This window comes from Leptopilina heterotoma, unplaced genomic scaffold, assembly GCF_015476425.1.
Source record: "Leptopilina heterotoma isolate Lh14 unplaced genomic scaffold, ASM1547642v1 Lhet_278, whole genome shotgun sequence".
Lineage (NCBI taxonomy): Eukaryota > Metazoa > Arthropoda > Insecta > Hymenoptera > Figitidae > Leptopilina > Leptopilina heterotoma.
Window position 1 is genome coordinate 3771721 of NW_025110986.1, and position 26581 is coordinate 3798301.

General features: G+C 30.7%; 1 protein-coding gene across 7 annotated transcripts in view; it reads left to right on the forward strand.

The window, feature by feature from the left end:
- Window positions 1-26581, forward strand: part of LOC122504074 (mucin-17-like) — a 1014141-nt gene that overhangs the window by 940777 nt on the left and 46783 nt on the right. For 4 of the 7 annotated variants that reach the window (XM_043614967.1, XM_043614968.1, XM_043614969.1 and 1 more), the window contains exons 6-7: window positions 17602-17766; window positions 22947-23079. In XM_043614967.1, coding sequence (XP_043470902.1) covers window positions 17602-17766; window positions 22947-23079 — 298 coding nt within the window. Of the gene's footprint in view, window positions 1-17601; window positions 18913-22946; window positions 23080-23766; window positions 23883-26581 lie in introns of those variants that run through there. The other 3 variants (XM_043614971.1, XM_043614970.1, XM_043614965.1) reach the window with 3 other exon arrangements.

Sequence of the window (26581 nt, forward strand, 5' to 3'; positions counted from 1 at the left end):
TATCTCATAGGAAAAAAGGTAAGTTTTCCATTGGGATAGGTAAGAAAAAAAAATAAAAAACCGTTTTTGAGATATATTGAAATTAAGAATTTGACCTTGAATTTCAAAGTCAAATTGAAAGAAAACAATTTTTTTTCATCACCAGCTTTTATCTCGCAAAAAACCTTTTAAAATTCACTATTTACATGTTTAATTTGATTAATTTTACTTATCACTATATTAAATCTAAAAAACCGGACAAGTGCGAGTAGACTCGTACTATAACCGAGGGTTCCGTACCCTTAGTTAAAACTAATTTTAATTCAAATAATTTATTTTATAAATAATTCTTTAAGAACTCCAATTCTTTTCACTGTATTTTTTATAAGATCTGCACGTGAAAATAAATAAAAATGCCTAATGCCAGTCCACTAAATTAAGAATTGTGTCGCTTAGAACACTATGAAGATCAATTTTAATCATTTCCGCTACACTGAGAGAAATGGATAGTCAGATTTTGATGTTAAAAAGATGATGTTACACGATACTATCATTATGCTACTGCCAACCATCACAGATGCTAAAAAAAATATAGTTATGCTACCCCTTACTACCAAGATGTTACTCCTGATGATATTGATGGTAACGGTGACTATCTAGATAGCTGTCTGTATACGTAGCATTAAAGATGGTCACCCTAACCACAATTATGTTACCCACTACTATAAATTTCTCTCCGTGTATATTTTTCCTGTAATCTACACGTGAAAATACATAAGTGTACCAATTTTCAACTCTTTAGGTAAAAAACTGTGAGCGCTAGGGTGAAATACACGCTTTTTTGACGAAATTTTTAAAAACTTTGAGTTTTTCGCTGAAAAAATATGAAGATCAAATCAAATGTTCGCTATGTATATTTTTCCTGAAATCCATTTTTGAAAATACATATGCATACTAATTTTCAACTTTCTCGGTAAAAAACTGTGAGCGCCAGGGGGGGTACATGCCTTTTTTGCGAAAAACGGCCAAAATTTGATGTTTTTTGCGAAAAACGGACAAAATTTGATGTTTGTCGCGGAAAACTCTATGAAGATCAATTCCAATAACGTTCGCTATATTTTTTGTGTAATCTACGCGTGAAAATACATACGTGTACCAATTTTTAGCGCTCTAGATGAAAAACTGTGAGCGATAGGGGGGGGGGGTACATGGTCATTTTCCGTAACCGTTTTAATAGGGTTCCTACCGGGTACGGAACCCTAAACAAAATTTTTCAAAAAAGTCAAAATTTTGAAACTCCGTAACTTAAAAAATATTTTATCAAATTCAATAATAATAATTTGTATTTACACTTCTACTAATAATATTAACATTTTGGCAAAGTTTAGAGAAAATTCATTTTTTGGCCTAGGCAGTTGAGGAATTTTGACCCATATATTTAATTAATTATTTTCATAAATTATAAAATTCTCTTTATGAATTCAATTATTATCATAAATAATAAAACTCATCGCAAAAAAGTTCAATTATTTTTAATACAATTTTAATTGAATTCCTCGAAAAATGTCATTATTCATAAAAATTTAATTAAATTTTGTCGGAGGAATTCAATTATTTTCGATAAGTTTCCTCAATTCAATAATTATCAATATCTACTATTTTAATAAAATTTTCTAAAAGAATTCAATTATTTAAAAAAAATTTTAATAAAATTCTACGCAAACATTTAATTATTTTCATAAATAATAAAAATTTTACAGAAATTTAATAATTTACAAATTTTTTATAAATTTGTTCGCAATGATTCAATTATTTTCATAAATAATAAAATTTTTACATGCGGATTCAGTTATTATCCTAAATAATGAAATTCATTGCAAAATTTCAATTATATTAAATAAAATTTTATATTTATATTAAATGTTTATTTGTTCATTTTCTTTCCTTATGGTTTTGAAAATTAAAATAAAAAATTAGTTAAATAATCTTTAACGTCCGAGATCCTTTATAAATTAAGGTAGGGGATAGTAGGCTACATTGAACCAGGTTTTTTATAAAGTCCAAGAACTAATTAAATTTTACAAATTTTGATCAGGTTTTTGTATGAAAATAAAACTGAAGTAGGGAGACTGGGGTAAACCCGCGCACAGGGTAAACCCGCTCACTAGCGATTTGACGCTATGAACTCAACTTAAGATGGAAATATTGGTACTGTGAATAGTACTTAACATTCAACTTATATTAACGAACTTTCGTTTAGTTTCATGAATTCAACATAGAATCAGAAACGATCAAATGTTTTTAGAGGTGTCAGAAAAAAAACGTATTTTGGATTTTTAAGTTTTTCGATCATTATTTTTGAGTATTAATTTATCTGGCAAATTTTTTTTGTTGCCATTGGATGTCCTTCTTCGAAGTACATATATAGTTTTGTCTTATTTTAAAAAGATTTAATTAAATTTATTCTGAAATGTGAGGAATACACTCGGGGTAAAGTCGCTCACTTAGTTTTAAATTTAAAATTTAGAATAAAATAATTTCACGTATTATATTTCAACAATAACACAATTTATGACTTATTAAAACCAAAATTGTAACTACATTTCACTTTCTCTTAATAAAATATAACACTATTTAAATCCATAGTTGTAATTCATGAAATCTATGTTCATTATTTATTAAACCAATTTGTTGTTTATAGAATTTTTTATATAACTCATAAATTATTAATAATAAATCATACTTAAGACGGGAATAAGACGAACTTTAATATTCGATCTGAAAAAAGTGAGCGGGTTTACCCCAGTCTCCCCTACTCCTTTAGTTAATACACACGTCACAAACACAAATTATTATGGTTAAATAATGAAATTTAATTTTTTTCTAACCAGCTACACTTTTCTTATTTTGAAGGATGTGTGTCTACATTGAACCACCTCTAATAAAACACTACAATTTACTTCGAAAATAATATTTCCACTTACTTATTTTCCACTCAAAAAAATATAAAATTGTTGTTAAATAGTTATTATTTGTTAATATAGGAGATTAATATATTTCGATGTCAGGTTAGGTAGAAAAAGTGACAGTTTAAATTTATCTCGTTCCTAATTGTGATGAAAGCATGTCTTCCAGTATTTTTCTTACTAGGGTAAGTGTGTCAATTGTGGCGGGTGCTCCAATTATGGCGACTTTGTAAAAAATAGAATTATTTACTATTTTAGAATAATATAGTTATTTGAAAATGATAGAAAAAGTTATTTTCGACCTTACTCGATATAATTGTACGAAAAAAAACACATTTGAACTATTATTGGTTTAATTATTTAAGTACAAAAATTGTGCCCCGCCATAATTGGCACATTTTCATTGAATGTGCGTGCTCCAGTTATGGCGCGCAACACAACCTTTAAATACACGTTATTTTCCCCGCCGTAATTGGCGCGCCGAAATTGACTCAACCGCACCATAATTGACGTTTTTAATCCTAATTCTTATTGCTTTAATTTTGTATAAATAATTAATTTTTATAAAGTTTTTATAAAAGTTTTATTATCTATATGACACGGTCTTTTAGTTTAATAAGCCATAAATTTACTTCTTTCATTATAATTTTTGAATTTTCTATTTCAAAGACGGCTAAACCAGAACCGCGCCATAATTGGCACAGTTACCCTAATTAGTAGAGCAGACAACTTTACAACTCTTAAAATTGAAAATTCTTTGCTCTTTCGAGTGGTTCAATGATGCCGCACTCACTGTATACACATGACATTCACAACAACGATTGTTTATAATAAATTTATGTAAGGTTTAAAATTCTTTATCACATCGGAATATTGAAGTTGACACCCTAAGCGAAATACATCACAAGTTTACTAATTTTTAAAACTTCCTATTTCAATAAAAAACGTCATTATAATTCCACCCAATTTTTTGTTTTGTACGTGAAAAACAGTGTTTTTTAGTTTTTCTTTTTAAATAATAAACCTATGTGCCGGAAATTTTTGGACATAGTCTGCTTCGGTAAAACTAACTTATATATTGAATAAGAAAAAATTTCACTCAGTCATTTCTCAGAAAATTAAAGTGGTTCACTGTTGACGCTGGTTCAATGTAGCCTACTCTCCCCTAAATTAATTATAATAAATACAGTTAATATTGCATTAAATGTTTATTTTTTTATTTTAACTATTTGTTAACTAATATTGTTTATAACGGTTTAGATAAATTATTTTATGATTTACTATTTATCGGAAGATCATATTATATTAATTCAAACTGATTTAGGACATGTGTAGTAACGAAATAAAAAAATAAACGTTCATTTTTAAAGGAAAGTACACAATTAATTTGTTAACTTTGAGTTTAAAATAAAATGATGAACAATTGAATATTCTCAGGTTTGCATGAAGGGATATCTTGAGAAATTATTATCCTTTTATTTAAAACAAAAACACTCAAATCTATTAAAAATTGTAGTCTGTAGACGTGACCCTATTGAAAATCCCCATATGGGAAACCACATGGGAAACCACATGGGATCCTATGTCAAAAACCATGTAAAACCCTACTTCCATGAAGGAAACCACGTGGTTTACCATGTGGTTTCCCATGTCAAACCATATGGGAAATTGAGACAGGATTTTAGTTAGGAATAGACATGGGGAATTTGAACAGTTCATCTATGCATAAAACCATATCAAATCCCACATGTTTTTTCCAGTCAAATCCTAAACCGAATCCCATGTGAAAAACAGTATCATTTATTTATAATTATTTTCCCTAGTCAATCCCCAAGTGAAGAACAGTATCATTTATTTATAATGATTTTCCCATGTCAAATCCTAAACCAAATCCCATGTGAAAAACATTATCCGCCTTATTGAATATCCCTACATGGGAATCCACTTGGAATTTTACAAGGGATTTCACATAGGATTTTATATGGGAATTGACATAGGATTTCATGCAAGATTTCACCTAGGATTTAATGAGATATCACATAGTATTTTATTAAAGATCCAATGAAGAAATTTTCAAAGGATTAAAAATTATTTAATAAAAAATTAAATAATAAATAGTATTAGTGTTACAAGTCATAAAAAAAGTAAAAAAACGATCATTTGAAACACGTCCTCTCTGCTACAGGTTCTCAGCTTTTATATACTTCCAGAATCGTCTGAACAGCGAGAGAAGTAACTTTCGCCACCTAGCGGTGAAAGTATAGGAGCGACAGTAATCTTTAACATTACTAAGGAAACCATGTGGAATACCACGTAGGATTCCATGTGGTTTCCTACGTGGGGATTTACATGGGATTTTACTTAGGAATTTAAGTAGAAATAAATTCCCAAATGAATTCCTAAGTAAAATCCCATGTAAATCCCTATGTAGGAAACCACATGGAATCCTATGTGGTATTCCACATGGTTTCCTTAGTAATGTTAAAGATTACTGTCGCTCCTATACTTTCACCGCTAGGTGGCGAAAGTTACTTCTCTCGCTGTTCAGACGATTCTGGAAGTATATAAAAGCTGAGAACCTGTAGCAGAGAGGACGTGTTTCAAATGATCGTTTTTTTACTTTTTTGATGACTTGTAACACTAATACTATTTATTATTTAATTTTTTATTAAATAATTTTTAATCCTTTGAAAATTTCTTCATTGGATCTTTAATAAAATACTATGTGATATCTCATTAAATCCTAGGTGAAATCTTGCATGAAATCCTATGTCAATTCCCATATAAAATCCTATGTGAAATCCCTTGTAAAATTCCAAGTGGATTCCCATGTAGGGATATTCAATAAGGCGGATAATGTTTTTCACATAGGATTTGGTTTAGGATTTGACATGGGAAAATCATTATAAATAAATGATACTGTTCTTCACTTGGGGATTGACTTGGGAAAATAATTATAAATAAATGATACTGTTTTTCACATGGGATTCGGTTTAGGATTTGACTGGGAAAAACATGTGGGATTTGATATGGTTTTATGCATAGATGAACTGTTCAAATTCCCCATGTCTATTCCTAACTAAAATCCTGTCTCAATTTCCCATATGGTTTGACATGGGAAACCACATGGTAAACCACGTGGTTTCCTTCATGGAAGTAGGGTTTTACATGGTTTTTGACATAGGATCCCATGTGGTTTCCCATGTGGTTTCCCATATGGGGATTTTCAATAGGGGATTGCACGTGATTTTTGAAAATTTTGTAAAACTCATTAAACGCATCGGGCCACTTCGGGACTTTTTGGAAAATCTTCTGTATATTATAAAGTATAAATAAATTTTAAAAAAAATTTTTAAATCGGGTCCAAAGTTAAAAAAAAAATTTTTTTAAATGAAAAATGAAAAAAAAAATTTCTTTTTACGTTTTTTAAAAGTTGAAAGAAAACTAAAAGTTTCATTTTTTGACAAGTTTTTTTTAAACTCAATATTTTCAGACTTATAAGCTACTGAACAGTCTACAGTTACAAATCAAAAATTTCGAATATTCATGACTTGAAAATTTTGGGCGATTAAACAAAAATAAAAAAATACGTATTTCATATTTTTCTATAAAGATTAAGAAAAAAAATATGTTTAACCGTATTTTAAGGTCATAGGTAAATCTTACGTGGACTTACCTACATATTTAATTATTAAAACTAATTGATTAAGAAAATAATTAGAATTTAGAATTAGAATTTCCTTTATTTTGTTCTAGGAAAACCATGAGAACAATTTTTAAAGTACAATAAAATACGTAATATACATTATTCATATATAATAAGAATTCATAATTTCATCTTAATCAAAAGTTGCATAACAATGATTAAGACAGAAACATTAACTCTTAAAGAGTCTACAAAAAAGAAAAGAATAGTAAAGCACACAACATACAAACGAAAAAGACTCTGCTGTTATAAAAGTTATGAAAGTTCAAAGATATTAAAATTAAAGTTTTAAACACACGCAGTACTTTTACATAGAATAACATGGAAGAGAGTTCCACAAAGTTACAGCCGTAACAACAAAAGAATTCTTATACTTTTCCGTTCGACATAGAGGTGCCCTTAGCTGATTAGGACACCTTATTTCCCTCAAAGTAATTTGACTTCTACAAACAAATTTTTCATATACATAAAGAGGTCTCTTCGTATTTAAAATAACATATGTTAAACATCCAATAAACAATAGACGTCTATTTTTTACATTTAACCATCCCAGTCTTTCACGATAAGGAGAAATATGTTCATCCCGTTTTAAATTAAAAATAAATCTTATACACAAATTGAGAAGTACCTCTAGTCTACTATCATGTACATCTGTCAGATCGTTATAAACTGCACAACAATAGTCAAAATGAGGTAGTATTAGAGAAGAAACAAGTTGGGTTTTCAATTTAGTAGAAAGAGCTTTTCTATTTGATTTAAATTGTTGTAATGTTGCATAAACATTTCTACATATGTGGCCCACATGTTTTTCCCAAGAAAGAGTTAGATTAAAAATAACCCCCAAATTTTTAACCAATTGTACATAAGGTATAACTATATTATTAATCTTAACGGGAGGACACTCATTTAAATTCAAGTTACTTATGTTCCAAGATGAACCAATAATCATTGAATAAGTTTTATCAAGATTAATTTTAAGTTAATTTAACTTTGCCCACTCATAAACAGCTTTAACATCCTCATTAATTAGTGCTAAATTTTTATTCAATTCATCAAGGCTACTCTCTACGTAAATTTGCAAATCATCAACATAGTACATATGCTTACTATGCTGAAGAACACTTCTCAAATCATTCGTAAAAAGTATAAATAGTAAAGGACCCAATACGAAACCCTGTGGAACGCCTGTTCCAATTCGGCCCCACTCAGAATGGTGAACCATTCTGTTCATAAACAGACTGCCTTCTATAAGATAAATAGGATGCAAACCATTTCAAAACAGAGGCTGACAGACCAAAAGTTTTTAATTTTAATAATAAAAGACTATGTGGAACCATATCAAAGGCCTTACTAAAATCAAAGAAAATAATTATAGTTACTCTCTTTTTATCAATAGCATATAGTATGTTATCTGTAATCTTGAGTAAAAGTGTTTGAGTGCTTAACCCTTTTCTATATCCAGATTGATTTGGATCAAGAATACCGTTAGCTTCTATATATTTAATTAATTGATTATGAACACACTTCTCAAGGACCTTTGACAGGCCACACAAAATAGCAACTGGTCTGTGCTCCCCTGTTACAGATTTCTATGATAATAAATTCAGGTTAATTATCAAATTCATTAGGAGATGAATAGAGAACATTAAAATTAAGATCATTCCTCACATATACCGCAACTCCACCGCCACGTTTACTCTCTCTATCCCTGCGTATTAAATTATAATTATCAATGTTCATCATACTGTCTCTAATATCCTCTTTTAACCACGTTTCATATTTGAAACAACATGAAATTCACTCAACGGCAAATGAGCACGTAAAAGATTTATATTAGATTTAAGTGAATTTATGTTGATATGGCAAATCTTTAACGCAGATATTTCCTTTGAGACAACAGATGCGGAGCACATTGACATCTCACCAGAAAACACAGGATGAGAAAGCACAGGCGATAGTCATTCCTTTAACAGGTTTATATCTTCAATCGAATTGATCTTTATAACTTCCTCTTTATCGGCACGTCTTACAAATATTGTATTTTCTTTATGCCACACATACTTATTGTAACACACACAAGTATTAAGCCGGGAAAATAACAGGTGATTATGATAATGAATGAATAACACTAACTTAAATTAAATTAGAAAGAAAACGAGGTTTTATTATTTCACAATAGGTTCTAATTCACATGAACAAACCCTTTTGGGTGTCAAAAATATTTAAGATTAATTGTTAGAAAATTCCATAAACGTGGCTGAATTAACATTAAATCAGTTTTTTAATCCACCTGGTCCTTAAAGAAAATACACTCTGTCTTTGGTCAAAAACGTTTTTCACTGACGACGCGTTCCACCACGTGACTGCCTAAGAAAACAATGAAAATCTCCGAAAACAAGTACATGAAACAAATCAAGTATGAACACCGACAAATGCGACTCCGAGTGAGCACACTTTGCTCCAAAAATCACCGATCAACACTTATAAACACCGAACCGAATTATACATTTTTAAAGGGACATGTTAATTTTCAAGAACCTTCGCCTCAGGTCATTGAACCCAAACTGGCTCGTCACAAGAAGGCGATCCCCACTTTTCTCCTTCCTTTCGTCGGGCGTTCTCTCCCCTTCCCTCTAAACACCAAATCTTTCCTGTCTAACTATTGTTGACAACATCCTCCCCCTTTAGTAAGGATTGTCATTAACAATCTTACTTCTCCTCTTCGGCAGCCAACACTATGCCCTTTGCAACTCCACGTGTGAGGATGTTTCCACTCTTTGTTCGAATTCTCACCACCCAAACTCTTCCGTCACTTCCTGGGATAGTCTCAACGATGATTCCTTTTTGCCAACTATTTCTAGGGGCCAATGGATCTACAATTAGCATCACATCGCCAGTCTTCAACGGTCTTACTTCTTGATTCCATTTTTTTCTGCTTATTAAGTTGGGCAAATATTATTTTACCCAAAGACTCTAGAACATATCTGTCAAACGTTGAGCGATCCTCCACTGTTTCTTTGAGTACAGGTCATCGTCGGTAAATAGTCCTGGCATTGGGGCTGCTGATGAGGTTCCGATCAAAAAATGGTTCGGGGTTAAACTTTCTTCGTCGACATGATTAACCGAGACGTGAGTCAGTGAACGACTATTCACGATGTGTTCCACTTCGGATAGTAGTGTCAGTAATGTTTCTTCTTTGGGATATCGATCGTTGAGAACAGCCTTTAATGCAACCTTCACACTTCGCACTAACCGTTCCCAACTACCCCCCATATGGGGAGTATTAGGAGGTATAAACTTCCATTTTATTCCACGATTCATCATGTACGTGTTAATGACACTAAAATCGATTTCTTTAACGGCTTTTTTCAATTCATTATTAGTTCCCGTAAAGTTGGTGCCATTATCCGAATGTATTTCCAATGGTGACCCTCGTCTAGCAATCATTCGTCTTATAGCCATTATTGCAGAATCCGTACTCAAGCTCGGAACCAATTCAAGATGGATTGCGCGCGTAGTTAAGCATGTGGTCAACACTCCCTATCGTTTTTCATGTTTGCGGCCTACGGTGATATTCATGGGTCCAAAGTAATCGATTCCGCTGAAGGTGAAGAGTCGCTGATGGTGGGATACTCTTGCGCGAGGTAAATCTCCCATTTGTGGAACTTCTGGTTCAGCTTTCATCACTCGACAACGTTGGCACCTAGACGTCACTGATTTAACAACTGGTCTGATCTTTATGATCCAGTATTTTTGGCGTAGTTCATTTATAACTGCTTCAGGTGATCCATGAGCAAATCTTTCGTGAAAATGTTGAATCAGCAATTTGGTATAACGATGGTTTCCTTTCAGAATAATAGGGGTTTTAGTATCTTGTGGTATGCCTTCAGCCTCCGTAATTCTTCCTTTTATTCTTAGGATACCATCTTCTCTCAGAAAAACTGATAATTTAGATAATTTACTATTCTTTAGCGGTTCTCCATTTTTCAATGCTGCTATTTCCGATCTGAAAAAGTCTTGTTGCACTTCCATTATCCACAATCGTTCCGCTCGTTCCATCAATTCGACCGTTGGTTCCACGTCATGTTTATGAAACCATATTCTTGGTACAAGCATCATCCAAACTGTGCTCCTTATTAATCGCAACCACTTTGAGAATCTTTCAACGTCGGGCAAAGGTATTTTTTCATTTTCAGTGGCTATTGTAACAAACTCTTTTTTCCTTTCTTTCTCTGGCTCCGTAACTTTGTTTGTTGAGGATTGATCAGGCCATTGAGTTGACTCGTCGTGAAGGAAAGCTGGTCCCAGCGTTCAACTATTCAGTTGATCGCTAAGACTTCCGTTTTCCCGTGTAGCATTGTCCGCGGGATTCAACTTGGATGGGATCCATCTCCACTCATCGGCATTTGTCAGCTCATCAATTTCGCCGAGTCGATGAGCCACAAATGTTTGGTATTTTCTTGGGTCGTTCTTTATCCATCCTAAAACGTTTGTTGAGTGGGTCCAGAAAACTCTTCCATTAACCGGAATTTCATGTTCATCAATTATGGTTTTCGCCAGTCTGCAAGCCATTAGCGCACCTTGCAATTCCATCTTTGGAATAAAAATAGGCTTTAATGGAGCCACTCGACTTTTCCCAACTATAAATGAAACTTCAGTGGAATTATCGTGATACACCATTCTCCAATACGCGACACTTGAATATGCCCTTTCACTCGCGTCACAGAAGAGGTGTAGTTCAATTTCAGAGGGGACTTTGGATCGCGATCTGTACCATCTAGGTATTTGGCATTTTTCCGCTTCGGGAATTCCACGTAGCCATATAAGCCACTTTGTATTTTCCTTGTCTTCCAGCTCGTCGTCCCATCCAATATTGGTTTTCCAAACTTCCTGGAGTAGTATTTTTCCTTTTATAGTGTATGGAGATAACATACCTAACGGATCATATACGGACATGATCACACGTAACATTTCACGCTTGGTAGGTTTAACTGAACCGTTCTTCACACTTTCTGGTATCTTCTTCATTTTCAAATCGAATTGGAATGTATGCTTATCTTGATCCCACATAAGTCCCAGGGTGCGTTCTGCGTGTGGTTGATCCATGTTAAGATTTAGCTTTTCTTTTGATGTTTTCGCGTTTGGCAACATGTCCGTTAATTTTTTACTATTGGACACCCATTCTGTAATTTCAAACCCTCCACGAGAATGTACAGTTGTGACGTTATTTATCCTTAACCAGGCTTCTTCTTCATTATCAGCACTGTACAAATAATCATCTACATAATGATTATGTAGAATAGCCTGGACTGCATCAGGATACTGATCCTTTCATTCTTCTGCGTTCCTGTTTTTTATATATTGAGCGATATGTGGTGAAGATGATGCTCCGAAAATCATAGATGTCATAGCGTACACCTTGGGTTCCGTATCTCGACTCCATCCTCTCCATAAAAACAACTGAGAATTCTGGTCACGTTCATTAATCTTGATTTGCGGAAACATCTCCTTAATGTCTCCCGTGAACGCGATTTTGCCAATTCGAAATTTCATGAGTACCCCTAGCAATGGCTTAACGAGGTCAGATCCACTCAATATTTGGTCGTTTAAAGAAACACCGCTAGTCTTAGCGGCAGCATCAAACACTAGTCTCATTTTTTTGGTTTATTGGGATTTATCACCCCAAAGTGGGGCAGGAACCATCTTCTATCACTTTCTTCTAATTGTGTCACCTTTTTTGCATACCCCGATTTTAACAGGTTCTCCACCTCCTGAATGTATTTTATCCTGTAGTCAGGAATTTTATCCATTTTTTTCTCGATTGTTCGTAATCTCTGGAACGCATATTTTTTGTTGCAAGGCATTTTTAAATAATCGTTTCTCCATAGCTGTCCAGTTTCCCATCCTTGTCCAATTCTTCGGGTATTCTTCGCTAGTAGTTGACTGACACGTTCATCCTCCAAATTTCGCCTGTTTTTTATCGATACTCCAATAGCTTCAATATCGAAACTTCCTTTTACCAACGAGATCAGTTCGTTGTCTCTTGCCTCATTTTTATAAACATTGGATGTTTTCTTTTTCGTTGTTACCGTGGCACAGTTTACTTGTCTCATTTGTGTCTGAACTAAATTCCCATGAATAATCCATCTGAGAGGAGTAAGTGAAGCAACTGGTTCTTTTATTGTAGATGTGCGAATTTCACATGGAGTAATTATGTGAGAATGATCTTGTCCTATCAACAGTCTGGGTACAGCAGTTTTGTAGAACTTAACATCCAAATTTCGTAAATGATCGTGACTTTCTATTTGATCTTCAGTTAAGCTTTGTGATGGAAGAATTAGATTTTTAACAGTTCTCGCGCCCCTTATATCAAGTCTTTTATTTTCAGTCACTTCACTAATCTTAAAATCAACTCTTCGGCTGGCGATCTCATGAATCTCCAATCCCTTTATTGCTTGTAAATGTAGAGTAGTTTGAACCCCGAGTGCTCAGATTTTGTCAGCAATACTTTGTTTGATTAACTTCACTGTAGCACCATCATCCAGCATCGCGTGAGTGGTTAAACTTCCCTTCGGTCCATATATTCTGACAGGCGTAATTTTTAAAAGAGTTTGTCAGGATCTATCATTATAATCCTCCTGTCCACCTGCACGTGTTTCGGTTGGTTTTCGTTGATTCATCGAACGAAAGGCTTCATGGAGTAAGGGATGGTGACTTCTTTTGCATCCTCGATATCCACAGACGGCAGATCTGCAATCTCTATTGAAATGATTGGAGTCCAGACACCTGAAACATACCTTCTTGGACATCACCCATTCCATCCGTTTATCAGCCGAAATTCGCGTTAGTCCTTCACACTGATTGGTTTTGTGTTCTACGCTGTTACAATAGCTGCATGCCACGTCAACTGTTTTAATCTCGACTGCCATTTCTTTTTGTTTTTTCGCGGGACTTGTTTCATCTTGAGATTCGCCAGTTGTAGTAAGGGCGAATTTTTTTTTTTAATTGATCTCGGTGGTTATTTTTATTAAATGAATTCCCCTGACGTCCTCTGGATGTTCCTGCCTTTGGTTCATTTATCGATTGTTGAGCAGATTCGGCATATATATCATTTGTTCCGCCCCTGCATGCCATCTTGGCTTCCAGGAAAAGAAATTTGGATAAGGTAATCAACGAAGGTTCGTTATAGTTCTCCTCTTGATACATAAATCTATTATAAAGATACACCATTGAAGGGGGCATTTTGCTGGTTATTTCTCTGGTGAGTTCCGGACTGTGTAAATAACCAATAATTATTATTTGCAGCCTTTATCGCTGAGACACAGTTTTTTACTTTAGTCGCAAATTTGACAATGTCCCCTCCATTTGATCTCAAGCGTTGATGAACCCTTTGAATTTCCAAAGCTTCTCTTTCCCTGATGGCTTTCTGCTGTATTTCGTAAATTTCTTGCGAAGCTTGATATTCCAATTCGTTTCTACGTCTTTCCATGTTATTTATTCTTTCACTTTGAGTCATGGAACCCCTCGTTGCCGATTGGGAAGAATCATCACTGTAGATGTCTTCATTTCCAGGATTGTTTTCAGCTGCCGCATTTTCCTGATACTCTCTCCCATTTCTTCTCATTCTAATAAAATTTCGTAGATCTCCGGTATTATTTTGATTTTGCTCGAACATATTATTTTCTTCTTCAGTCTGTCTACTGCCTGACCTGCGTCTACGATTCTCTCTGTTTCTATTGTTGTCAATGTTTGGGTCTGACCTGTTCGTTTCATTATCGCTATTACGATCCCTGGCGTCATTGTTTACATTTCTCCTCAAGTCTCCGTCTCCTTCCTGCGGTATCTTTCTCGGGCGGCCACGCTTCCTCGCAGGCGGCATCTTCTCTTCCTGCTGTTCTCTATCGCGACTACGTCCTCTTGCAAGCGGTGACACTTCACCTCTCCCCCTACCATCGCAACCACGATTGCGAGTCCTCATAGAGGATGTCACTACGAAAATTGCACTATCACTATTGTTTACCTGTTACCCGGCGTCTCCACCATTTTGTAACACACACAAGTATTAAGCCGGGAAAATAACAGGTGATTATGATAATGAATGAATAACACTAACTGAAATTAAATTAGAAAGAAAACGAGGTTTTATTATTTCACAAAAGGTTCGAATTCACATGAACAAACCCTTCTGGGTGTCAAAAATATTTAAGGTCATTGAACCCAAACTGGCTCGTCACAAGAAGGCGATCCCCACTTTTCTTCTTCCTTTCGTCGGGCGTTCTCTCCCCTTCCCTCTAAACACCAAATCTTTCCTGCCTAACTATTGTTGGCAACACTTATATTTTAAAAGTTTTGCCTTATTTCTTACTTTTTATAGCAAGTTATAAAAATCCGGGGGTAAATAGGCATTTACATTAAACACGACATTGCACAAAATAGAAACAAATTTCTGTTGATAACAGGGACTTTCTTACCTTCATTGCCGATATGAATTCACTACCGGGTCGCAATGAAGAGCGACCGATGAATAATATTTATAATTCTCTGAATATTATTAAACATAATTTCCTTAGAGAAGAATTTTTTTGAAAGTTATTAAAATGAATTGATTTAGAGAAGAATTTTAGTTAAAAACTCTATAAAAAATAATTGAATTTCGGATAAGTTACAAATAATAGCATTTTTTAGGAATAATTGAATTTTGAAAAGATTTCAATTTAAAATATTTGAAAATATGGATTTTTAATATTTTTAATTAATTTTGTACAACACCTGCTGGAAAAGAGCTACTTTCCTTTAACATAAATGCAGCACAAAGTGGTCAATTTCTGCTCATTTAAAAGTGTGCAGGAAAGTGTACTTTCCTGCACACTTTTCTGTAAACAGTATATTGCAAAAAGAGGTGTCTTGATTGGAGACATTTTTGGTGTCTTAGACACCAAAAGCGTCTTGGTTTAAGACATTTTTGGTGTCTAAGACACCAAAAACGTCTCCACCCAAGACACCTCTTTTTGCAATATAATATACACTATAATCAACATAAAACTATATTTATTGATTAGAAAAGTATAAAAATTACTTTTTTTGGTAAATAGGTGTTGCACAAAGTACTGTGTGCAACACGTACGAAAGTGCTTCTTTCTGCACTTGTTGCACAATATACTCTTACATAAATTATTAAAAAAAATCTCAGCTTTCCAATAACAATGATAAAAAAAATTTAAAAAGAGGTACTTAGTTTCTGTAAAGAATTGTAATTAAAAATTCCAGAAAATTAAATTGAAATTATAAAAAAAAATTTTGAAAAAGTTACAGTAGCAATTTTTTATAAATTATAAAATTTCAAAAGGTTTAAAATAATTAAAGATTTTTGAAAATCTTAATTCATATGGAAAAATAATAATGATTGAATATATTTATTTAAAAAAGAAGTGTTTTTGAATGATTTTATAATTAACATCCTTGAAAAGTTGGCGTCGATTATTAGAAGATTTTAGAGATGAAAATGGCACTAATTTCACCTCTTTTATTTTACTTAGGGAGTTAAAAAGTGTTCGTTACAATTAAAGAAATTCGCAATATAAAAGTATTTAAACATTTTTTTTTAGTTTCTAATAATTTCGAGACCCAACGGGAAGTTGCCAATGGTAACGATTGGTTCAATAATGGGCCATGCTTGGTGCCCAATGATTTTTTCTTGGCAAAACAATTGGCAACCATCATTGGACCACCAATGGTTTAAACTTGGGATGATCACGCTACTGCCAATGATCGGTAGCCAAGCATCGGGCCAATATTAGTTGCCAAGGAATTGCCAAGGAAACAAAATCGATTTTCAAAAGCTTCATTTTTTATTGACAACCAACAAAAAACCAAGGTTTTGAAAATTGATTTTTTTAAATTATTAATTAAAATTTATTTTTAAAAAATATATTTTTCAAAAATTTATTTTTAAAAAAATATTTTTAAAAAATTTATTTAAAAAAAATATATTTTTCAATAATATATATTTTTTTAAATTAATAGAACATATTAATTAAATTTTTCACCTCTGGTAAAACAAAGGTGAAAGACTGATAAAAATTCCCTCACCGTATCTCACAGTGGAGGGATAACTGTGAATGTCTTTGCAAGAGTGGAGCAGGTACTTATAGAGCCAGTGTAACAGGTCACAAGCGAGAAGAAATCACTAGCATGCACTCTGGCGGCGATTGTCGGAACTGTTTTCTGGCGCGCATGCATATCCTGACATTATCGACACAGCGCTTGGCAACCAACGTTGCGCCACTTCCGACAAGCGCCACCAGAGTGCATGCTAGTGATTTCTTCTCGCTTGTGACCTGTTACACTGGCTCTATAAGTACCTGCTCCTCTCTCGCAAAGACATTCACAGTTATCCCTCCACTGTGAGATACGGTAAGGAAATTTTTATCAGTCTTTCACCTTTGTTTTACCAGAGGTGAAAAATTAAATTAATATGTTTTATTAATTTAAAAAAAAAATATTTTTTTAAAATAAATTTTAATTAATAATTTTAAAAAATCAATTTTCAAAACCTTGGTTTTTTGTTGGCTGCCAATAAAAAATCAAGCTTTTGAAAATCGATTTTGTTTCCTTGGCAATTCCTTGGCAACTAATATTGGCCCGATGCTTGACTACTGATCATTGGCAGTAGCGTGATCATCCCAAGTTTAAACCATTGGTGGTCCAATGATGGTTGCCATTAATGTTCCAATAATGGAACGAAGTTCGCCAAGCATGGCCCATTATTGAACCAATCGTTTACTTCCCATTGGGGAGTGAATCAGAATATTTTTTTTGGGTTAGGAGAAAAATGAAAATCTGACAATCTTCATATATGAAAATATTAATTTTGTATTTTATTTTAAAAACTTATTTTCCAAATGATTTGAAGTGGAGGGGAAATTTAACAGAAAGAAATATAAATTTCAGCCAATGGTACATTGTGTATCGAGCAGTGAACCAGATTCCGGCGATGGGGCAATGCTGACTGACGAGTGGCGAATTCAAGGCTCAGCGACAAAGGAAATTCGATTGAATCAAGGTGGACATCAGAGAAAGACTTACGTCGAGTCAACAGTAACCACTGGGATCCAGGTTGGTAGCGAAGTAGAACAGGGCACCCATCAACTAACTCTCATAGATATGAATCATCAGCAAGCCGATACGACACACCCTGAAAACACTTATGTTGACTCACAAGAGCATATGGACACATCATCACCAAATCATTCCACATATTCAGACACAATGGATCATTCACCTCAGGAGGAACAACTAAATACCAGTAAAGAAATCGGGGATGAAATCTCATTGGAGATTGGTGATAATAATTCGTTGCCATTAGGGCAAAATTATCAACCTATTATTTATAGTAATCACCAGTACGTTCCCGATTTGTACCGACAGCAAACATTATTGTCAGATCATGAATACCTCACCGTTCACCATCACCACCATCATCATCATCATCATAATCCTCCTTCACCTAATCCACCAAATCAAACCGATGAGCAAATTGATCAACAAATTCAATTGAATTCCAATGAGCCAAATCATAAAATTTTCGAAACACAAAATTACGATAATACTCCTTATTATTCTGATCATCCAGTTAATCAAAAAGTTGTCAGTATTGAAATAGCAACACCCGAACTCTATCCCCATCTCTACAATTATCGTTCTGACTCTAATGAAATTGCTGTCGTTGATTACCAAACTGACAATTTCAATTCTTACGTTTACAATAATATTGCCTATGTCGATCAAGGCGATAATTACGAAGACAGCGAATCCTCTTCGGAGGATTAACGTTTTCTTCGCTAAAAAAATTGCCGATTAATTTCACTTTTTCCTTTCCAATTCGTTCATTTATCAAAAATTAGAAAAACTGAAATTAATCGGACAAGGCCTAACCAAATTGAGTCCAGTGATGCCTGCATAATAATCCCAGTTAAAAAAATACTACGAAAAAAACCATGTTTTTCACGTGTTTATACATATATTAAGTTTGTAATTAATTTGTACTTATTATTATTATTCGCTATTTACGTTTTAAAACGCGTGGTAAATATTTTACACAATAATTATTATTATTACTTTTATCATTATTTAAAAAAAACGTATACATTGCAATAAATGTAATTCGTGACGACATTAGTGTATTAGATGCTGAATTCGAAATTTAATTATAAAGAGAAAAAAAATTAATAAATTCTTTGCTGAAGATTATCCTTCTGATAATGATTCTTAATTATATCGATTTCTAAATATCCTTGCCATGAGCATGAGTAATCAGAGTTTGAAAATTTGTTGAGACTTTTTGAAATTTCGAGTTGCATGAAATACGTAATTTGCTGACCAGATCAAAAAGAAGTTAAACGAAGGAGAATTCAAATTTTTTTTCAATTTTTTACTAAAGTTTTGTTGTTTGTATTATTGAGGCATGATTATATTTTTTTTAATTTACTTCACGGAAAAAATTAATTTAGTACATTTTACGAAACTAATTTTGGAATAGCGGATACGGAGAGGAGTTTAGTATAAGATAAAACAGAATCAATAGTAATATATGATGACTGCGTTTCTCGAAAACTCAAAAAAAATTCTATGGAATTCACAAATGATCGGTTGGACGTTCTAATTCAAGAGTTTTGTAAAATGTTTAGCCTGAAGCGCATGCGCCACGGAAAAAAATATTCACGGAGAAAAAAACGAATAAAGCAGAAAAAAGAATTTCTTAATGTACCCAATGAGCTCTCAAGACCATTTTTTCTCGTCTTCTATAGGAGATAGATGATTGGTTCGACACATGTGACTGCACTCTACAACGCAATGGTTCGCTTGGATTGGCTTATTTTATTCTGACACTAACTTAACGGAAATACGCATACATATAAACGAATTCTGACGCAACGCACATACAATATAACTCGCACTTGTAGATGAAAGAATTGAGTTTCTTTATATACTAACTAAGGAGATTAAAACTGCGCTTGTGAGAAATGTCAATATACTGAATATTAATTTTTAAAAAAATCATTTTTTTAAAAGTTATACAAAATATTTTATGGTTTTTAAAATAACATTTTTTGATTATAATTAGTTATAAAATCTCTATAAAATTTTTCAATTTTTAGAAAATAATTTTATTCTTAATTTTAAATTATAAATAAATTGACAAAAAATTTTTAAAATTAAATTCAAACTCAAAAAATGTTTATATTAAATTGTCTAAAATTTGAAGTAATAACAGTTAAAACTTGAGAAATTAATATATATATTGTCATCGGTAAATATTATGATAAACTATAAAATTTATTGGACTGTAAATTAAAAGAAATTAATAATAATTAAAAGTTTGGATTACAAAAGCACATAAAAAATGTTACGAATTTGGAACAATGAAATGTGAAATACGTAAAAGAAAACAATTATCCAAATGTTACCGGCAGGTAAAGCAGTTCTCTTTTTCCTTCCACATATTATATCTATATACAGCAGACAAGTTAATACCGACGCGACGAGACAAGCTTCAACATATCTATTTATAACGCGACTTTTGGTACACCCCGTATAGAATTTTACGAAACTTTGTGTTCGAGAATTCACGATAGACAGCGAAGTGGAAACTCAAACCACGCGTTTTTAGATTGCACGAAACATTTTTACCATTTTCTGATAAAATGTTCACCAGAAAATACGAAACATTTCTACATTCAAGCTTGTTTTATAAATTACAACACTGGTTGCAGTTTCTCGACAATTGTTCTGCTTAAAGTAGTGAAAGTTTCTGGGTTTTTGAAAAACTTCGTCTAGGAATCTTAAATATCCGCTAGTGCGAAATTAGTTTCGTAAAATCTGCTGAACTTATTTTTTCCGTGTTCAAAACAAATGTTTATTTTTCCACTTAATTGAACTACTAGAAAAAGTAATATTAATTAAATGTTAATAATAAATATATAATTTAATATTATAATAATACTAAATGTTAATTAAACTACTAGAAGATTTATAATTTAGAAATTTTTGTTTTCATCGTAAATATTTATTTAATAAAATTTTTAATGGCAATTTTTTCCCTCTGTGGATTTTTTTTAACTAAAAAGAATAAAAACTAATTTTTTGAAACTTTTACATTCGTAGAATTTTTATTCAATTAAATTAAAGGAGAAAAATTTCTAATTGCAAGAATTTCTATTTAAAAAAAACCAAATCACTAAATTTTGATTTTTATATTTTTTTTTCAAAATCAAAAGTTAATTTTTGACTTAATTAAATTCTTTATAAACAAAATTGTCACTGAACTGAGTTTAAATTTAACAAATTATTAAAATGATAATTGAATGTTTTGCTGAATAATTAACAATCAAAACTTTTTTTTCGAAAAATTTTCGACAAAATTGATATTTAATCGTTTTCTTGTTTAATTACTTTCTGCAAAATTTTCAAAAATAAAAAAAATTCTTGAAAATGAAATAAAAACTGTAATGAAAGAATTAATTTATAAAAATTTTTCTAAATAAATTATTTTCTTTTTGTTAGAAACGTTTTTAAAATAATAAAAAGCTCTGGATACTAAATAATAATTTACTTAATACTAAGTAATACTAAAAAATAATACTTTAAACTTTTATTTTAAAAAATAATAATTGAACTAAAATTTTAAGAAATGTAAAATTGGTCTTTTAAAATTCAATTAAACAATTATCTAGTTAAGAAACATTTCAAATAAAAAAAAGTTTTCCTTATTGACAGTTCAAATCAATAGAAATTCAGTTCACTGACAATTTTTCTGCCAAAAAATTCAGAAAAATGGAAATTCTGAAGTTGGTTAAATAAAAATTTTGTTACCTAAATGAGAATTTTACTTACCTACTGAAAATTCGGTTCAATAGAAATTTAGTTCAATTACAATGTTTCGCTAACCAAAAATGCGGCCAAATGAAAATTCTGAAAGTCGATTAAATAAAAATTTTGCTGATTAAAAATCCTGTAAAAATAAAATCTTATTGAATTCGGATTCTGGTGAATTCGATTAAATAAAAATTTTGTCAATGAAAAAAAAATACTTTCCAAGGGGCCGTACACATAATACGTCACGCGAACAGGGGGAGGGGGGTCAAGACATTTGTGACGACCTATAGAAAAAATGGCACTAATGTATGGGACAGTGTGTGACATGGGGGAGGGGGGGTCTAAAATGGTCAAAAATCGCGTGACGTATTATGTGTACGGCCCAAAAAGAAAAAATTCTTCTCGACAAAAATTCAGTCATTTAGCGAAACTATCATATTTAACTGAATATAGGTTATCAATAATTCTGTAAAATATCAGAATTAGCTAAATAAAAAGACAATTAAAAAGAAATTTTAATAAATAAAAATTTAACTTAAAAAGAAATACTGCAACATTAAAATTGACCCTAGTAGAAATTTTGTTAAATAACAATTTAGCTTAAAAGGAAATAGTGTTAAATTCAAATTGTCCAGAATAGAAATTCTGTTTATTAAAAATTAGCTTAAAAGGAAAAAAGCGTTAATTATTTAATGTTAATCGAATGTTTAATTGAAAATAAAAATTGGCTTAATAGAAATTCTGCTTAATGGAAATATTAAATTTGATTGAATAAAAATTCATTATTACGAAACTACAGTTTAATTATTTTAATTAAATGAATAGATAATAATAAATTTTGGCAAATAAGAATTTTGCTGAATGAAAAATTCGGTAAAATTGAAGTTCACACTACATTCGATTCGATTTGAATTTTGATAAAAAAAATTCTATTTTTTATGAAAATAAGAAATAAAATAGTTTTTTTTACAAAAATTGTTAATTAAATAGAAATTTGTGACAGAACAGGTCGCTTTCATTAATATTTAATTAATATTTTTTAAAATGATTTAATTAATAGTTTTTAGAAAAATCATATTGAATTAAATATATTATATTAAATTTTAATTTTAAAAAAATCCACATTTTTTCTTTTTTCCTGGAATTTATTTTTTGTGTATTTAAAAATAAAATTATCTCAGCATTTTAAAGTAGATTCGAATAGAAGAAAATTTGATTTCACGTTCCGTTTAACTGTGAGTCAAGGCAAAATATTGAATTAATAATGATATGAAAAGCAGGGTTCATCGAGACCATTGAAGAAAAAGGGAGAGAAAGATGGTGAGAGAATGAGAGAGAAAATGAGAAACGCTCAAACAACTTAAAAAGCATGCGAATTATATAGTAAAAAGCTTGTGCCTGAGTTGAGTTGTATTTGACAGATCTATACGAAGCAAGCCGAAGGTGCAGTGAGCACAATGAGGTGCGAGGGTAAGGATACCCTCGGCAGGGGAATCAAGCGAAAGTTGGACTCCATCCACTCAATGCATTCTACTCTGCATGAAGACCAAGATGGTCAGTATTATTTTAGAAAACAGCAAATTTTCTCATTATTTATTTAAAAAAAAATAAAAACGCTTCAATTCGCATGGAAAAGCAAAGCCAATATTTTGTCTCTTTTTTTTGACAAAATGATTTTTTTTTCTCAGAACGAAAAGCTTTTTTACGCTTGAACAATTTTTTCAATATTAAAAAATCGTCTTTTATTTTCTAACAGATTTATATTTTTCTATTTATTATTTTTATTTATAACACATTTTTTTTATTCTTTCTATTTTTATTTTTTTTTATTTATGATGTTTTATTTATTTTTTATTTATTTTATTCTTTCTATTTTTTATTTTTATTTATTACAATTCTTTTTATTTTTCTTTACCCATTTTTTCATTATTTACTAAATTTCCTTTGAAAATTGGAAAACAATTGAAAAATTGATGAAATATTGCATAGAATCGTAAAATTGCAACAAAAACATTTCTCTCAAAGGAAATTTAATAGGTGAAAAATATTTTTTTATTAGTACACAAATTGTGTTGCTTTAAATGTATTTTTTATTAATTATATTAATTTCATTTTTTTATGATTTACTTTCTTTAGTCTAGAAAGTGATTATTCGGAAAGAATAACTTTTAACTGTATGTTTTTTATTTTCTTATTTATTTAAAAATAGAATTAAAAAAATTAAAATTTTTTGAATTACAGGGTTGCCACAGGTCAGGGAAAAGCCAGGAAAAAATCAAGGATTTTTATTTAAAGTACTGGAAAAATTAAATTTTTATAATTCATAAGTAAATTCTGAATTTTTGTGTCTTTTTTGTTTACTTCTTAAATTGTGAAATTACCATGAACTCTAATACAAAACCTTCAATTTTTTCTATTTCTGACAATAATTTCTTTTTATATTTAAAAAGAAATTAATTAATTAATTAATTCAATTCTTCAAGAACTTAATTCTTCTTCTTCTTCATAATAAAATTATTACTTAGAAATTATTTAATGAATAATTTTACTTAAATATTTCTAAATTAATTGAATTTTAAAAGAGTTGCGATTACAATTTTCATAAATAGATAAACTTCAGAAGGTTTTAATTTGAAATTTTTTAAAATTTCAATTTTCAATCAATTTAATTAAAAATTTTAAAGAACTTAGATATTTGAAAATTTTTAATAATTCAAATTTTACAGGGATTCAATTATTTTCATAAATAATAATTTCTTTTTAGAAATTCAATTTTTTTCATAAATAATAAAACTTATTTCAGAATTTAAATTATTTTCAATACAATTTTAATCGAATTCCTCAAAAAGTATAATTTTTATTTTTTTTTTAAATTTCGTCAAAATAATTAACTATTTTAAAAAGTAATAAAATTTCACAGGAGTTCATTTATTTACAAGTTTTTTTAATAAAATAGAAAATAATTTGAATATTAAAAGCATTATATCATGAATTTTTAGAAATAATTGAATTTTGAAAAGGTTTCAAATTCAAATCTTTAAAAACCTGAATTTTTCATACTTACACGGAGAGACCCACATTCGTAAAAATTACTAAAAACGGTTGCAATGACCGGAAATAAGGGGACTTTTAGCATAATGTACTACAGAATTAGATAAATTTACAAAAGAAATAGATAAATTTGCTACATTGAAATAGCAAGTTTTAATATTTTGTGTAAGAGTTGTAAATGTAGCAAAAATTGATTATAGTTTTCTCTAATTTAATTAGACAAAATCTGACAAATGAAAACATTTTCCACTAAAACCTACGATCCACTGTAGTAATTTTTGGTGAGCAAGTGTGGCTAGCGAGTGCAGTCATATGGCGCCTGTATTTCTATTGGTTGCTAACCTCGTCAATCTCCGTAAATGAGCCGATGCCTTCCGATCATTGACAGTGACTATGTTTCGCGTATGTAAAATAAATTTGGATATTATCTACAATAATTAAATATAAAGTGAAACGTAGGTCGTTCGGTATCTCAGAAATTGACCATTATAAATTAATAAATTTTGCATTTATTCCTGTCCCAAGAAGTATGTCTTATAATAAGTTGTTAAAAGTAAACTGCTTTCTCGTAAGTGCTGTAAATTTTCATCATTCAATATATAAGGAAACAAAGATGTATACTTTCAGTGAAATTCGTTGTCGTGCGTGCAGTTGTGTATTAGTGTATTAATTAACCGCGTCTATACATATAAGTGAAATAAACATGTGTGTGTCTTCAAATATTTATCCAACAACAAATATATAAGTGTGTGAGTGTGTGTGTCTGTGTATGTAAAAATCCTTCCAGTTTACCTCCACTAGTCAAGAATTGACGGGAAACCGGCGACAAAAATCCGTATTTTTTCTTTTCACTCTTTCTTTCTGCATTTACAACGACTATAGTAATTTTACGTACACAATGTTTCTGAGTTTTACTACAGTTGTTTGGAACTATTGGACGAAATAGTAAGAAACTTTGCTAATTTGGTGAACATTTGTCGGGATTAGTGACTTAGTGTAGAAAATAGTAAAAAATACAAAAAGTCCCCTTATTTCCGGTGGTTGCAATGTGAATATAGTAAATTCTAGTGTGATTTTATACAAAAATTAGTAATCTCGGTCTCTCCGTGTATTTAACTAAAAATTCTGTGGACTTAATTTGTTTGAAAAAGTTTAATTGAATTTTTTTGAAATTATTTAAAGTTTTTATTTTTTAATATATATTTCATTGAAGAGTTTCTGAACAATCGAAATTAAAAACAAAAAAAAAAAAAAAAAAAATTAAAAAAAATTAAATTTAACATTTTAATTTAACATTTTTTCGTAAAATTAAATTATAAACGAATGGATTTGAAAATTCTCAAAGAATTTTTTCAAAAATTATTAAAAATAATTGATTTAGAGAAGAATTTTAGTTAAAAATTCTAGAAAGTAATTGAATTGAAATGATGGAAATAATTTAGAGGAAGCTACAGTAACAATTTGAAATTTGAAATTAAATTTTGAAATTTTTGAAAATCTTATTTCCTATGGAAAAATAATAATGATTAAATATTTATTTAAAAAAGAAGTTATTGATGTCTTCGAATAATTTTTCAATTAAAGAAACTCGTAAATAAATGTAATAGAACAGTTTTTTGAGTACCTAATCATTTTTAGAGCGAATTAGAATATTCTTTAGGGTCAGGGAAAAAGTGAAAATTTTGTCTGGAAATCAGGGAAAAGTCAGGGAAACAGAAAATTAAATTTTTGTGGCAACCGTAAATTATCTATTTGTATATTTTTTTATTATTTTATAATTAATATTAGAATTTATTGATTAGCCTTTTTATTATTAGTATTATTATTTTATTATGACTGTTATTATTGTTATTATATTATAATTTTTATTATTATTATTATTATTATTATTAATTATTTTTGATTTTTAAGTTCATTGATACTAAAAAAGGGAAATAAATAAAAACTATAAAATAAAAATAATTTCTACTCTATTGTTTTACAATTATTTTCAATTATATTTATA